This window comes from Camelina sativa, chromosome 18 (genome assembly GCF_030686135.1).
Source record: "Camelina sativa cultivar CO46 ecotype springtype chromosome 18, ASM3068613v1".
NCBI classification, from domain to species: domain Eukaryota; kingdom Viridiplantae; phylum Streptophyta; class Magnoliopsida; order Brassicales; family Brassicaceae; genus Camelina; species Camelina sativa.
The window spans coordinates 12,431,893-12,448,797 of record NC_141897.1 but is presented as its reverse complement, the minus strand read 5'-3'; the positions used below and the strand labels follow the sequence as shown (position 1 = coordinate 12,448,797).

The window sequence follows — 16,905 nt, the reverse complement described above, 5'->3', positions numbered from 1 at the left end:
AACATGTATGTATATGAACTTGAATTTGAAGTCCTTTTTTAACAATCGTAGAGATATTTTTTTATACATGAATTCAAATGTCACAAACCTTGTTGAAACACATATTGAAACATCTACTATAGTTTTTTTTGTTATAGGGTGTTAAAACTAAAATATTACGACACAAACTAGTTTTACTAGTTGTGTTACATAACACGCAAGCAGAAAACTCAAACACCAAAATCAAATCGAACACATGAACTGTATACTGTAGTTTAGTAGTTATACCAGAAAACAAAAAACAATAGAATTCAGAAAGTTGTGTAGAATTTAACAACATGCCCATCTACTTGAGAAAGCCAATACAATATAGTGTATTCCAAATCCAACACTATATACAGTAAATTTGATTGGCAAAAGGTAAAAACTAGAATTCAGAAAGTTAATATAAACTATATTTTCTAAATTGAGACACTGGTGTTTTGTTTTCTATGGCTAATATCTGTTCACATCCTCCTCCTCCATCAGGATCTTGCATCAAATCTCTTCATCATCAACGCAAGCTGAGAAAAGAAAAATCAAAGGAATCCGAATCAGAGAAATCGAAAAGGAAGAATCAGTTATCCAAATTCAACCATGATTTTTTTAATCAGAGAAATGCTAAACTGATGCCATTTGAGTGATACGAAACTAACATCTTTTTCTAAAACTTAATCAACAATCCAAATTCTATGCCTGAGAGCTGATCAGGTTTCACACAACCTAGTTGCAACCAGAGATCACACAAATACTAGTTAAAAGGGAAAAAGTGTAGAGAAGGTTTTTATCACCTCCACAGCAGAAACAGCAGTAGCAGCAAGAAAGAACCATGGCAACATCTCTGCAAACAAGAGCAAACCCACCACCAAATGAAATCTCGGTGCTGCCTGATTCTTTGTTGTCGCCGTCAAGGAGTTTCTGCTGATTGCTTTGGCTTTGTTTGCCACTGTTCATCCTTTGGAATCTCTTCTGGCTAGGGCTCTTGAAGGAGTTTCGAAGTTTCAATGATGGCCACAGATGCATCTCTTCTAAAAAAGTTGATAACACTAAAGCAGTTCTTGGCCGGAAAAGCTCACACACAGAACGATCTTCTAACGTCAACAGCACCTTGGATCTCTGGTTAAAGATTGGCAAAGAAGTCAACTTAAGAGAAAGAACAAAGAAACAATTTTGACACTACAAGCTAAGGAGAAATACAAAAGCAGGCAAATCTCAAATCCTCACAAGAACTATATGTGCAAGAAAGATTAATTCAACCAAGAAAACTCAGTAAAGAGTTATAGAGATAGTCACCAATTTGCTAACTTCAAAACCAAACTCAAAGGACAATGATTTGCAGTTCTATATGCAATTACCAGGAAATATATTCACTGTTTATGCTGGAAATTGTTAAATCCCAATTACCAAATTTGACAAAGATTTCAATTCCTGTATTTTTTTTAATAGATAAAATTTAGATTTTAGACCACACAGAGTGGTCGGAGAAGATATTTAGGGAAAACCCAAAACCAAAAATTCAACCTTGATCGACTCGAATTTCAAGAAAGCCAACTCAAGATTTGGGGATCTAAACCTCTATGCTCTCTATCCAAGACTCAGCAGAAGAATTTTTATTTGGTTTATGGCGGCACACGTAACGTAAGAGATATTTTAATAGCCTTTTTGTTTCTGTTAACTAAAAAGATCTTTTATTCTTACGGTTTTTGGGGTTACTCGATCTATCACTGAATGGAACAATTACAAACATATCTAAGAAACTAAAAAACAATAATAATCTGATGTGAGGGTTGAACCATTGTAGACCAAATATAGTCTAGTTATGGTTAAAGCCTTAATTTTGGGAAGAAAATGAATAGCTTTGCTAGACTGCAGGGATACTAAAGTTTTTTTTTTATCAAGACATAGGGAAACTCAAAAGTCAAAACAATATAGTAAAAATTCACTATACAACACAAGCAAATCAGGTTCATAACATAATGAACAATGGTAGCACAATCTTTCACTTATGGTTATGGTAGCATTATTGAGCTCAGATCAAGTCAATTTGGCCAGATTCGATTGCTCCTTTAACAATCTTGTAGCGTATGAAGTAGAGATCACCGCGCTCCATTTCCACAGTCTCAGGGCTCTCTCCTCTGCGAAAACCATAGTAAACTCACACTTAGATTAAATAAAGGTTGAGTATGTGTATGGAGGAATAAGGTTAAGGAGGGAAGAGAATTCTCTCACTCTTCATATAGATTGAGGGAGACAAAGTTGTTGCTTCTACAAACAACAAAGGTCTCCAAATGGGGCTGCGGCACTGTAAATTCACAATTATAGTCACCACAAACAGTCAAACACACACAACTCCTATAGCTACTGTGAAGGGATTGTTCAACTATAGTGACAATCTTAACTAACTGATATTATGGTTCAAAGTGATTAGGTTTAGGGAGGTACCCATATCATCCACTTCACTTATTGCGGATTGCTTGAGGACCGACTGATAATTCTGGGGTAATTTAAGCAGGACAGTCTCTTCGAAATGCTTTGCCAAATCATCAGCACACCTGTGAATGTGATCATTCAAATATATGTCTCACAACAACAACCATTAACGTAAATTGTAAAAACTAAAGTTTGAAGTCTGAATTAACCACTCAAACGGATACTCTTGAAAAAGTAACTAGGCTACGTGAGGTTTTCAATTTCCAGGCGAGTTCAGATCCTCCATGAACAAGAGTTATATTCATATGTGGGTTCATTCTAATCCCATTTCTAACTTGTAAAGTACCAGACATATCCCTCTACCACTATCTATATACCACACAGATTCCATACCAAACCTATAACATTTACTACCCCACAGAACAAAGGCAAAACAGCTTACAAGGAAAAAGACAAGCCAAGTAACATAAAAGATCAGACAAGTAAGAAGACAAACTTTGTAGCAAAGACTCTCTCCTGCTCAGAAAGCCGCCTTTCAGCTTCTTCTGATTTGAGGTTGTGGAACATAAACTTCTCAATCTGTAACAAACACTATCCATTAGAGATGATAACTAAACAAAGGTTTTCTACACAACATTTCCTTGAATTAAAACTCACAAAGCTAATCTGAAACTCCCAGTAGACAATGTGAGGGATATATAGAACACACCTTGAGGAGCCTAACCCTGAGATAAGATCTGAGTAGAAACTGGGTTCTGTCCAAATCCATCTGATAAAGAGACACCACCAAAGGGTCTTTACCATTTTCCACATAATCCTCAATTGTTTCTTCCTGTAGTCATTACAAACATTTCAAAACTCAAAATTTCCAAAATTGTAGATAAATTCAAAAAAAAAAAAAAAAAAACCCCAACACAAACAAAAATTAGGGATTTAGAGATATTTACCACTAATTCGATCTGTTCTTTGGCTCTTTCAACAAGAGCTCCTTCGTACTGAAGAATCTCCGGCGCCGCCTTCTCGTTACGCCACGCCCTCTTCAATAGCTCAACGTCCGATGTCGACATCATTGTTTCGTAATCCGCCGATGATCCCCCCACTTCCGAATTCGACGCCATTAAATCAATGCACTCAAGAATCTCTCTCTCTCTCTCTCTGCTTGAAGATTCAGATCAGATCAATTTGGTCGAGCGGGAACACGACTGTTGATTTGGCGCCAAAATGAAGGTCAAGGAAGAAGGGATTTAGTAGAAGCGCAAAATGTGTGCCTGTGTGGGCTTTTGAGTTTGGTGCTGAAGTGATGATTGTCATCATAATACGGGACAGTTTAGTTATTACGTAAACCGAATAAATAAACCGTAGAGAAAATTAAAATAATTTTGGTACGGTTTTGAATATCGGTCCAAATTCGGTTTTATAAATTCTTATACTGTATGTGTCCAGTTTTCTATTCAGGTATCTCATGTTCCTACAATCCTACATGATGACAGAGTCTAAAAGCCTTAGCTTTAGTGCATATACGAACTGATTGTTACACGAGAATGAGTCAAGAGACACATTCCTAGTGGTAATGCAACCATTGGTATACTACATTCCACTATTGCGGTTGAACCAGTAAATAGTTCCAGTTAAAGGAACATAAAAAAAATACTGATAGGACAAAGACAAAAGGCAAATGGACAGTGTTGAACGTCCATAAGCATGTCTTGCCTCTTGGAGTCTTAAACTTGTTAGTTAGGTAAGACAAGAGGTAAGAGCGCATAGATTCTTCACATCCTTAGTGAGTTGTGACGTATCACGTATGTTGTGATTCTCTATTGTATTTTTTTTTTTTTGTTAACTCAAAGAGTAAACCCCCAGACCTATAGAGGGGTCCGACACTAATCTTTTTGGGGAAGGGTATCCCACGGGTAGGGTCTCCCAGGTATATAAATGGACCGTAAGCAATGAGCCCATACCCATGTGGCCAAAGAGATAAAGCTAAGCAATTATGCGCTTGGAGAGAATCGATCCCTGGCCTAGACCAACATGGCGAATCTTCCACCAAAGCTAGAATCACTAGCCCACCACCTCGTGGTTAACGAGCTCTATTGTTTGCAAACCAGTTTTGAAGTTGTGATGCTCTTTAATTAGTGGTAATCGCACTAGTATAATTTTCTATGATAGAATTCACTCCCTTATTATTTCTCTGCTTCAGTGGGATTAGAATTCGTTTTTATTGTGTGTGTTATGAACCAACTATTTGCTCGAGAATTAAGAAACGATTGAAAGCTTAGCTCCCTCTTAACCCTAATTCTCTCTTAGAGATTAAGATTAATTATTGGGGCTTAGTTTCTCATTAATCAATAAAGACCATTATATAGGCCTTTACAACTTAATTAAAACCCTAGTTAAATATAGTAAATACTTTAACTTAGAATGAAAATTATGCAAACCAAATTCATAAACTAAAGCACCAAAACTAATTAGATAAAATGTCCTAACCAATGGCCTAATCAACCTAACCGTAGTCTTGTATCGGTGTGTGTGTTCGGATTAGGGTTTACTCCTTACTTGAGTACATCTTAAAAAAAACAGAGTATAAAAGAGGAGCTTTCTTGTAGACAAAATATAACCCTATAAAAATTTAATAAAACCCAACAAGAATGAAGAAAACTCAAAGCTATATTGATTTCTGATATATCATGGTTTTTGTGGTTTTTAACCATAATATAAGGAGTCTTTTTGAGTCTTTTGATTTGTTTTCTAGGATGTTTTTGAGTCTTTGCAGGTTTTCTAGAACTTTGGCACAGAAGGAGCAAAGTGGAGCAATTTGGATCATTTTGGAGCATAAATCTCGAAGAATCAATTTGGACTCGGATCAAAACAAGGGCATCGATCGACACCACTTAGGAGCATCGGTCGACACCCTCTTCAGCCGATGAAGAATCACAAATTTGGAAGTTTTACAAAGTTGCCCGAAGTTTTTCATATTTGCAACACAAGTCCCTGACGTGTTTTAGGACATATATATAGTGTTTTTGGGTTTTAGAAAACCCCAAAAGTTTTATTCTAGCAAGTTATTTTCTGCAACCTTTTTGAGAGAAGAGATATTGAGAGCTTTTGGGAGATAGATCTGAACTCCTTCGAGAGAAGAATTCCTAAACTCCTCTTTTTACTTTTAATATCTATTGCAAGTTATTCAGAATTATGTCTTGTTCTTCATTAAACATGTCTGAGTAGTTTGCTTGTTAGGTTTAGGGTTTTTCACAGAGATTTTATGATTTATTAGATCTGTTTATTTAGGATTCTTTATCTTTCTATATCTTCATCATAGGTTGTTCTTAATGTTAGATCTTTGATTAGTCATCTGAATTTAGATCTTAGGACTATTGATTGATATGAGAATATAATTGATTTTCCTGACAAAAACCTTTTGATGAGCAAAATTACTTTCTTCAAAAAGATTTGATTTAGTGATTTTGTGAACAATCTAAACCTGTTTTTAAAAAATTTTAACCTAGAATTTTACAAAGAGATTTGGATTTTCTGGTTTTAAATTTAGATAATATTTGCAGTGAGAACTGATTTATTTTACAAAAGAGTTTAGAGTTCTAGATCTGATTTTTAATTGCTTGAATCCTAATTAATTTATTGATTTAATATTTTGTAATTTCCTGAGAAATTCCCTGGACCTAGCTTTTTGATCTTCTGAATTTACAACAGTTTTATTTAATATTTTGCTTTGCTTTTCTTTATTTAAATCAACTTGTTTAGCTTAATTATAAAACTTATTAATTTATTGTGTAGACTTGAGTCCTTGTGGAATTCGACCCCTAAGTATTACAATGAACTCTTAATGAGAGAGTAGCTCTAGGGTAAATTTGAGCACATCAAATTTTGGCACCGTTGCCGGGGACTCTTTGATCTACCATTAGATTTGAGTTTTTAATTTCGTCTAAATTTTTCTTTTTATTTTCTACTTACACATTTTTGTTTTTCCTCTCTTTGGTGTTTCAGGTTCATGCCTACTAGACCTCACACAAGGAGCAACAAGACTGATCCTACTGTGAATCTTTCAAACCAAGAGTTGGGAAAACTTGAGCGTGAGAACAGAAAAGCAGCCAAATCCTTGAAGATGGTTAACACAATCATTCTGGTTCGTGATGAGGATGGTGCTTTGAGAGATCAAGAGGGTCACTTGCGCAATGAGCAGGGCCAAAAGCTTGATGGAGAAGGCAATGTGATTGCTGAAGCTGTTGGCGACGAGCAGGCTGATGGTGTCGATCGACGCCAACTTGGCATCAATCGACACCCCCTTCCTGCAGACGGACGTGGAGCTGCAAACCACGTTAACAATCCGGTTCGAAGACAGGAGCACAACCGAGACTTGATCAGGACTATTGCAGACTTCAACAGAGCTGATTTGATGTATGAAAACCGCTCTGCAATTGTTCCTCCTCCATTCCAGAGGAATGATTTTGAGTTGAAACCTGCATATTTTCAACTAGTTGGGCAGAGACCTTTCTCTAACCTGCCCAATGAGAAGCCTTTGGACCACATTGAGCATTTTGAGGATCTTGTGACCAGTATCAAGGCTAATGGAGTGACTGAGGATTACATCTTCTGCAAGCTCTTCCCTTACTCACTTGCAGAAGAGGCATCTCAGTGGTTGAAGCAGTTACCAGCTGGATCATTGACAAATTGGCATGACGTCAAGGTGGTCTTCCTCAACTACTTTTATGATGATGCAATGTCAGATGAGCTGAGAGTCAAGCTGTCCTCTTTCAAGCAAAGACCAGATGAAGCTTTCAAGGCAGCTTGGGTGAGATTCAAGGCTTATCAAAGGGACTGTCCACACCATGGAATTTCAAGAGTGAAACTGCTAAACATCTTTTTTAGAGGAATTGACTGGGAATATCAGCTAGCTTTGGATGCTGCAAGTCATGGGAACTTCAAGACAATATGCTGAAGCTTTGATTGAGAATTTGGCTTCCAGCAATAGCACTAAGAGAGCAGATAATGAAAGGAAGAGATTACATGGAGGATTTGATTCAAAACAGCTAGCTTTTGTTAATGCCAAACTGGATTTAGTTCACAATCTTCTAGTGGGTAAGAAGCCAGTTCAATTTGCTGCTGAGGTTGAGACATTTGAGCCTGAGCCAGAGAATACTGAGGAGAATGTCAACTATGTGTATGGAGCTGGGTATCAAGGACAAAGATTCGGTAATCAGCAAAGCAACAAGCCTTACAGTGGGAACTCTTTGGGCTACACTGCTAAGCCTGATTTTCAGAAGCAGCAACAAGGGAACAATTTCACAAGGACTTATGGGAACTCTTCCTATCAATCTCCACATCCACAAACTCCTTCTGAGAACAGAATGGAGGCCATGCTTGAGCAGCTTCTTCAGGGACAAGAGAATATGACAGTGACATTCAATAGGAAGATTGATAATGTCTACACAGAGCTTATTGGAAGGATTGATGCACTGAATGTACATGTTAAGCAATTGGAGAGTCAAGTGGCACAGACTGTTGGGTCTGTTAAAACACAAGAGGGTTTTCTTCCTGGAAGAGCTGAGTCAAACCCCAAGCATGCTTGCAATGCCATATCAGTGAGAGATGAAGATGCTGGTGCAATTATTTCTGCAGAACAGGGAGAAAAATCGATCAAATTCTCGGGTTCAGATGATGGTTTCGATCGACACCACCTGGGTGTTGGTCGACACCCCTCTCAGACAGAACCCAAAGTTGCTAAATCTCAGGTTCTAGCAGTTGAGAGGGTATACCAACCTAAGATTCCTTTTCCTAAGCCAAGAAAATCCAAGCAGGAGATGGAGGAAGCTAGATGCAAGGCAATATGGACAAGGTGATGATTGAGATGCATTTGATTGATGCAGTTAAGCTTTCACCACCTCTTAAGCGGTATGTGAAGAGTATGGTATCCAATGGTTTGAGCCTTGAGGATGGAGCACTACTTACAAAAGATGTCAGTGCAATTCTGTTGAACCAGCCTGTTCAAAGGAGAAAAGAGAGGAAGCAAGAAGTGGTAGTCTCTGAGAGAGTGAGTGCAGCAATTCAGTGTAGGACTGCTAAGAAGTTACCAGATCCTGGAAGCTTTGTACTTGATTGCTCAATCTCAACAGGAAGGTTTCCACACTCACTTTGTGATCTTGGTTCTAGTATTAATCTGATGCCACATTCTGTTGATGTGAGACTTGGGATGACAGATTTTAAGCCAACTCAGATATCTCTTATCTTAGCTGATCGATCCCGAAGATTTTCTGAAGGTGTTTTAGAAGATATTCCAATTAAGGTTGAAAACGTCATGATTCCCACTGACTTTGTGGTGCTGAAGTATGATAAAGAGCCTAGTGATCCTCTGATCTTAGGAAGATCTTTCTTGGCAACAGCTGGTGCAATCATAGATGTGCAGAAGGGACACATAACACTGAATGTGGAAGGTTTGAGTCTGAACTTTGAGATGCATAAGCTGAGGAGAGCTCCTACTATTGATGGACAAACTTTTTCTGTTGAAAAAGTTTCTGATATTCGAGCATCAAGCTCAATGTCGATCGACACCGCTGCAACATCGATCGACACCCCTCCACGATTGAGCCCACACTTGACCAGAACTGAAAGCTCGCAGGACATTCTCTGTGCTTCAAGTCAGAAACCTGTTCCATCACAGAAAAATCACCTCTCCACACTCCAGAACCCGCATGTAAGGCCAAGGTACACATCTTCTGCACCTAAACCCCCTCCTATCATCAATAAGACTTTAAAAGGTACAAAAACTGTTTTGCAGTTAACCAAGCCACAAGATTATCGTAGAGCGCTTGTTTCTTCTGTTGATGATTTTGCAGGACATAAAAGAGGCAAACCCATCCCAAAATCCCGCCCTGGTCCTGTTCCTCATATCCTTGGTAGACCTCACTCTTCTACTGTTTATACACCACCTTGGATGAAGAGGACATTCTCTCGGAAGCATGGATTTTCATGTTCTGATCCACCCGATGAATGAGCTTCAACGCAGTCCAGCTAATGACTGAAAACAAGCGCTTAGTGGGAGAGGCAACCCACTTCTAGGTTTCTCTTTTCCTTTTGAGTCATTTTTCTTTTTGCATTGAGTCAGTTTTTGTTTGAAATTTGTTTGAAATCATGAACTATCTATCTATCATGTTGCTTTTAACTTGTGTTTGAGTGTTTCTTAACAGAATCATCATCTAAGGATTGATCCATCAACACAACACTGCAACTAAGGAGTTTCGGCCAAATTCACTGTTCGCCAAGGGTATCGATCGACACCACTCTGGCATCGGTCGACACCAGCTGGTAACCCGAAAACAGTTCATCTTTTCCTTACAATTTTCAATACGTTTTTGTTTCTTTAGCTTTCCTCTTACTTGAAAACACTGGGGACAGTGTCGTTTAAGTCTGGGGGAGGTTAGTACTAACTACTAACATAGTTTTTGTTTTTAGTGTGTCAAAACCGATTTTTGTTTTTATTGAGTCAAATTTTTCAAAATTGTGTTGGGAACTATGATTTTTCTTTTTAGGTGTATTGCCTTGGTTGATTAATGCTGCAGATTGAATCCACTATTTCGACTAATGAAAAATCCAATGGCTGACAAGTAAACCAGAGACATCCAAATTTCCAACAGAATCCATAAAAGTCTGAGGTAACTTCTGCACTTTTCTTTTATCTCATCAAGGAGATTAATGTTCATAGAGCTTGACTCCTTGTTCATACCTGACAAGTAAGATTTCAAAAGAAAATGGTACTCCTCTCCCTTATTCAAGTTAAAAAAAAATAAAAGATTATTCCTGAGAGCTTTGTTTAGAAAAAAAAAAAGAGAATAAAAGATGAGATGATTTTGATCGGTTTAGAGAGGGAGGTAAATTACCAGTGACCTCATTATTCTACTCTTGAGTCAAATGATCACACAAAGCTTAGAAGCAAGGGGTAGGTAAATTACCGATGACCCCATTATTCGCCTACAACTTTGAGAAAAAGAATAGTAAAAAAAAAAAACAAAAAAAAAACAGCAAAGCAAAGCTCAAAGGAGGATAAGCATAGAATAAGTCTGGGGGAGAGAAAGAGTACCACATGTTGTACAAGTTATATCTTGCTTGTTATGGTATAGTACGGGAATGAGTCTAGAAGGTTCTTGACATTGATCAAATTGATGAGACCCACTGATGAAGGCTTAATGGAGGAAGTAGTGGAATTTGGTTTGAATTTGGGATGCTACGAATGTCAACGGAGAAGTACATGGTGGTTCGATTTGGATTTGTCCACTAAGCATATGGATTATGGTTTGAATGATCATGACATTACTTTAGAAAGAAAATGAGTTTCTTTGTTTTCAAACCTCTTTCACATGTCTAAGTTTCTGTTTTGCTTGAGGGCAAGCAAATGCTAAGTCTGGGGGAGTTGATATATCATGGTTTTTGTGGTTTTTAACCATGATATAAGGAGTCTTTTTGAGTCTTTTGATTTGTTTTCTAGGATGTTTTTGAGTCTTTGCAGGTTTTCTAGGACTTTGGCACAGAAGGAGCAAAGTGGAGCAATTTGGATCATTTTGGAGCATAAATCTCGAAGAATCAATTTGGACTCGGATCAAAACAAGGGCATCGATCGACACCACTTAGGAGCATCGGTCGACACCCTCTTCAGCCGATGAAGAATCACAAATTTGGAAGTTTTACAAAGTTGCCCGAAGTTTTTCATATTTGCAACACAAGTCCCTGACGTGTTTTAGGACATATATATAGTGTTTTTGGGTTTTAGAAAACCCCAAAAGTTTTATTCTAGCAAGTTATTTTCTGCAACCTTTTTGAGAGAAGAGATATTGAGAGCTTTTGGGAGATAGATCTGAACTCCTTCGAGAGAAAAATTCCTAAACTCCTCTTTTTACTTTTAATATCTATTGCAAGTTATTCAGAATTATGTCTTGTTCTTCATTAAACATGTCTGAGTAGTTTGCTTGTTAGGTTTAGGGTTTTTCACAGAGATTTTATGATTTATTAGATCTGTTTATTTAGGATTCTTTATCTTTCTATATCTTCATCATAGGTTGTTCTTAATGTTAGATCTTTGATTAGTCATCTGAATTTAGATCTTAGGACTATTGATTGATATGAGAATATAATTGATTTTCCTGACAAAAACCTTTTGATGAGCAAAATTACTTTCTTCAAAAATATTTGATTTAGTGATTTTGTGAACAATCTAAACCTGTTTTTAAAAATTTTTAACCTAGAATTTTACAAAGAGATTTGGATTTTCTGGTTTTAAATTTAGATAATATTTGCAGTGAGAACTGATTTATTTTACAAAAGAGTTTAGAGTTCTAGATCTGATTTTTAATTGTTTGAATCCTAATTAATTTATTGATTTAATATTTTGTAATTTCCTGAGAAATTCTCTGGACCTAGCTTTTTGATCTTTTGAATTTATAACAGTTTTTGTTAATATTTTGCCTTGCTTTTCTTTATTTAAATCAACTTGTTTAGCTTAATTATAAAACTTATTAATTTATTGTGTAGATTTGAGTCCTTGTGGAATTCGACCCCTAAGTATTACAGTGACCTCTTAATTTGAGAGAGTAGCTCTAGGGTAAATTTGAGCACATCAATTTCACAATTAAGATGGAGAGAAAACACAGTACACTGTAACTGGAGACAAGACACAAGCAACACAAACAAAAGTATTTTTCATAGGCAAAGCATGGTTAAACAGTTTACAGGTTGTGCATTATGTTTGGAAGTGAAAGCGACGTCAGCTGTAGACATTTTCCAAAACCTATATATTCAGCAAAAAAAAACGAACGACATTACCCGCTAGCTAGTCTAATGAGACATTCATCACGCAGTAGTAAAAACGAATAGAGTTTGGGATCAGAGGATTTATCAAAGTAACAGTGTCACAAAATAAGCTTAACCATTTACAAGCAAGCGAGTGCAGATGCTTTGTAGGCAAAGACATGATAATTGCATTACGCTTAAAAGTCCTTCATAATTGCATTACGCTTAAAACTCCGTCACTGTTACAAATGTGGTTGCAAGGTAACTAAAATGTTTATCAACACTTTTCATATATTTATTTTAAACAAGAATATTTTTAGAAACTATACTATGACCAAGAATTGAGTTTTTTTATTTATTGAACCCTATAATTTATCGAATATAAAAATTATTTACACATATGTTTTCAAATATACCCAATTTCTGATTTTGTTAAGACTTTTTCTAACCTTCCAAGACATATATGTCAATTTCTATATATATTTTAGAACTTTAAATTATTTTTCATTTATTACTAAATTGAAAGTTTAAAGATACAAAAAAACAACTAATAATGATAAATAAACAAAAAAAAACATTCATTAAGCAGTTGAAAAAAAAAGTTAGGGATCAGAGGGTTTATCAAAGTAACAGTGACAAAATAAGCTTATATATCATCTACAAGCAAGTGAAGTGAGTGAAGAAGATGTTTTTAAGCAAAGACAGCGCGCGATGATAGTTGGATTACGCTAAAAACGCAAAACATTCCTTCATAAGTGGCATACTAAGAAAAAGAAAGCCATATATATAAGGGTAAATTATATGCAGTAGCCACAAGGTGAGTTTTTAATTCAATTTAGGTCAAAGTGAAAAGTATTTTTCATGTGTTAGCCATCTCTATAATTTTGGACAACTAAATCCTTGAATCAAACAAACCAAATGAAGTCTTTAGTTAAGTTAGAATTGTTCCCCTTATGACTAAAATGGTGCTAGTTAGTTTTCTGGCCAACTATAGCGTAACAAGGGAATCAAAGAATAAAAAATTATGAAATATTAAGTTTATTATTATTTATCACTATCTTTTATTTTTGCAGTATTTTCTTTTTCTTTGTTATAACTATTTTTTATTTTCGTACTATTAATTATAATTTATTTTTCTCTATCTTTTAGACCCATTTTCATATATTTTTTTAATTTGAATCGTGTCGTTAAAGATAATTGGAGATTAACACTGACATGTACATATGTGTACGTACATGGTAATAAATTATATACTTTTGTGTACGTATATATTAAAATTTACATGGTAAACATTCAAATCATGTATGAACGATCTTTGTATACATCAAATGTTGAGTTAATATATATATCAGATATTGAGTTATTTATAATCTATGTAATCGGAAACAATGCTATATATAATACGAGAAATTTTAAGAAAAAAAAGTGAACGTACATGAGTTCAATGTATATTGAGATTGTGTACGTACACGAGTTTAATGTATATTGAGATTGTGTATGTACACAGGTTCAATGTATATTGAGATCTTGTACATGAGACGGAAGTAAAATTAGTATGACATGAAAGACATTGTATGTTTGAAGGGGTTATATACGCTTAAGTTAATATGTACCTATATGGTTTTCTAGGGTTTAATTGTTAGGGGTTGTGTACGTTTAAGTTAAGATGATCTTTTACATATACGGGTTGTTTAGAGAGTATGTAAGTTTAAGTCAATATGACTATGTACGTACATGGCTTAAGGTAATTTTTAGGTTTCGTTTAGGGGTTGCGTATATTTAAACCAATATCATGTACGTAAATGATTTATGGTTTAAGTTTTAGGGATTTTGTACATTGAAATCAATATGATTGTGTACGTATACAATTTAGGGTTTAATTTCCAGCATTTGTCAAACTTGTATATGATATCATGTACTTTTGTGAGGTTTAAAGCTTTTTTCTCTTCATTTGTTATTTAATAAGCATGTCTAATCATATTTGCATTTCATTTGTCATTTTAGGTGCTTTGCATGGAGTTTTAGAGTTTAGAATGAGTTTAAAAATAGTGCTAAAGAAGTTGGGAGTTTAAAAACAAAACAAAAAAAATATATTACAAATGACCAACCAATTACTATTATTATATGTATACCATAATAGTATTGCCATATATACATATACAGTAAGTGAAACAATGAGAAATTAGGATACATACACGAGTGATTGTTTACGTGAGGGACTCAACATCACGTTCTCTCTCATTTCAAAGTTACAAATAGTAACTATTTTATTTTAATATTTTCTTTATAAACGAACTAGAAAATTAATTAAGTTATCTCTTATTTTATACTTTATGTACTTTATTCTCGTGTTATCGTATACAACTCTTGTAAAACTAAAACATATGTATTATGTACATACTTACTACAATATAAGTTTTGTGTTGGCTGTGAACATGTATATTTGGATATATACTCCATAATAGTACATAATCTAATAGACGTACACATAATCAATATTACGTACACCATAAAATGCGTACACGTACACAAAATAAATTTAATGAAGGATATTTTTGTAATTTTGCAATCATCTGCAATCTGACTACCCTGCAACCCTAAAAAATTTTCAGCCACCATTCACAGTTTTTTCATAATCTTTTGTGTTTGTACGTTTTTAATTTTTTTTACACATAAATCTTGCAAATCTAGCATATATAATTATGTTTTAAATTCAAAAAACTTAAGTTTATTTTGTAGTTATTGAAGAAGAACAATGACTTTTTCACCACAAACCATCTTCACTTCTTCGTTTCTTCTCTCTTCATTTTCTTTATCTTTAGTTATTTATATATTATTGAAATTAATTAATTTAATCAAAGAACTGTTACATTTGATGGGAGTAAACCAAACCAAAATAGTTTGGTTAGAGGGCATTGTTGTCTAAAATAACATTGTGGCTATTCTCTGAAAGATGTAATTGACTTTATCAAGTCATGAAAGAAAAACAAAAATTGGTGTGTTTTGTGAAAATTATTTTATATATAATAACCAGGTTCATTACGTTCTAACCTGTCAAACAGTAGCTGAGATAGCACGCATGAATCTATAAAACTTAGGGACTGTAAGAACCGCGTCGAACCATTCGACCTTCCCCCAAATCTCATCACTGTTGCGCTTTTCTAGAGAAATCTCTGCACACCAAATCATCTTCTCCTTATACTGACTTGCACGCACATACTTGTCCCACAAAACAACAAGCTTACCACCACAATGCACTAGGTTAACAGTACTATAATAAGCAATATTAGGCAAACCTTCAAGACCCTTCAAATTATTCAAGCATCTTAGCTTAGAGTCATACCATAGGACTCGACCTGGACGATAACAATAACAATACGTTATGTTATCAATCACGCAATGAGAGTGCTGAAACCATCCTGTTTGAAAATTCGGATGCTCTTTTGTAATCGCTATCCATTTATCTTCTTTTGGCTTGTAAGCCACAACCTTATCCCCAAACAGGTAGATATCTCCTTCAAACACTAAGCTCTGGTTCATATGACTACATCTCTTATCTAGAGGGCTTGAGATAGGCTCCCAAGTTTGAGTATTTGGATCGAAAACCTCCATCCAATTTGAAGAAGTGAAGTCATGCAAGCCTCCTACTACATAGATTTTTCCATCAACGACATGAACAGCTTGGTAATCCCGGTCCTTCCGCATGCTTGGAGCCTTGTGCCATGTATGAGATATGCAGTCCAGGATTGAGACGCTACAGGATGCATTCTCAATGGTTCCCAATGGCATAGATATTAGAACCAACAGCCACCACATCCTTATAGTCCATAGGAGGAACTGGGGCCGGAACCAAAACATGTGCAGTTGACTTCTTATTCTTCTTCTTGGGGATGTTGGTTAGGGTTTGATTAGGTTTTTGGCAGAGAGTGAACAAACGTGGTATAGGGTCAGAAGGGAACTTTAAGCACACGTAGAGACAACTCTCCATGTGGTTTAACAAAGACCGAGTCTTGTAAAGCTCCGGTGAAGCAACGAGGCTTCGACAGCTCTTGGAGACTATGGAGAGAGTCGGGTAGTACAATCTAGAGACGCGTGCGAAGCAAGTCAAGAGCAAATCATATGGAAGTGATTCCGGAGACTGCTTCTTCGTCTTCTTCTTTACGGACGTCATCGAGATAAAATCGTCGTTGACCTAACCTTTCGTTTTTTCGATGTCGTCGTCTCCATGTTTTAGAGTTCTTAATAGAAGTAGTGGATCAGAATCCTTTTGTTGAATCGTAATGGGCCTCAAAATAATAAATAATTTTGAGACATGCTTTTTTTAAAAAATTGAAAAAATGGAAATATAAGAACAATTTGGTGGTTAGTTTATTTGTTAATGAAGGCTAATTTTGTAAGTCTATTTCTTTTTGCTAGTTTGTGTTTAGATTGTAGCTTTACCACTGAGTCACTGACTGATTCAGTTTTGATTTGTGGACAAGGTCTGATGATACATAACACGCGAAATATTATATGTTTCGGTGAGGAAAGAGATTGGCGGTAGAAATCCTATGAGAACGAGTGGTAAAGTTCTGGAATTGTTGCTGGTTGAAACGTGAGGAATAGGAGAAAAATAATATGAGAGATGAAGGATAATCAGGGTGTAAGAAGAATAAGTGTGAAGAGTAA

The 16,905-nt window shown here is 35.7% G+C and overlaps 2 protein-coding genes, 1 non-coding gene and 1 pseudogene across 6 annotated transcripts; all 4 read right to left on the bottom strand.

The window, feature by feature from the left end:
• Positions 1-222: 222 nt before the first annotated feature.
• On the bottom strand, positions 223-1,724 carry LOC147922818 (uncharacterized). Of its 4 annotated transcripts, none has more exons than XM_087500018.1 (3): positions 1,592-1,724; positions 810-1,134; positions 223-542 (listed from the first exon to the last, which is right to left on the bottom strand). In XM_087500018.1, exons 2-3 carry the CDS (start codon positions 1,039-1,041, stop codon positions 517-519), a joined length of 258 nt encoding a protein of 85 aa, XP_087356144.1. In that variant the 5' UTR covers positions 1,042-1,134; positions 1,592-1,724; the 3' UTR covers positions 223-516. The 4 variants fall into 4 exon arrangements, with proteins under 4 accessions (XP_087356144.1, XP_087356142.1, XP_087356143.1 ...); XM_087500016.1 differs by having other exon boundaries at positions 1,540-1,678; XM_087500017.1 differs by having other exon boundaries at positions 1,374-1,601.
• A 167-nt stretch (positions 1,725-1,891) lies between these two features.
• On the bottom strand, positions 1,892-3,772 carry LOC104760888 (DNA replication complex GINS protein SLD5). The gene is made up of 6 exons (XM_010483885.2): positions 3,396-3,772; positions 3,158-3,280; positions 2,945-3,027; positions 2,461-2,570; positions 2,248-2,320; positions 1,892-2,153 (listed from the first exon to the last, which is right to left on the bottom strand). Exons 1-6 carry the CDS (start codon positions 3,564-3,566, stop codon positions 2,048-2,050), a joined length of 666 nt encoding a protein of 221 aa, XP_010482187.1. The 5' UTR covers positions 3,567-3,772; the 3' UTR covers positions 1,892-2,047.
• A 3,417-nt stretch (positions 3,773-7,189) lies between these two features.
• LOC147922817 (small nucleolar RNA R71) lies at positions 7,190-7,296 on the bottom strand. Its single transcript, XR_015589940.1, has one exon. It is a non-coding gene; the product is annotated as a small nucleolar RNA R71 (small nucleolar RNA).
• Positions 7,297-15,291: 7,995 nt separating this feature from the next.
• Positions 15,292-16,408, bottom strand: LOC104763271 (F-box/kelch-repeat protein At5g49000 pseudogene; annotated as a pseudogene).
• Between the last annotated feature and the right edge of the window lie 497 nt (positions 16,409-16,905).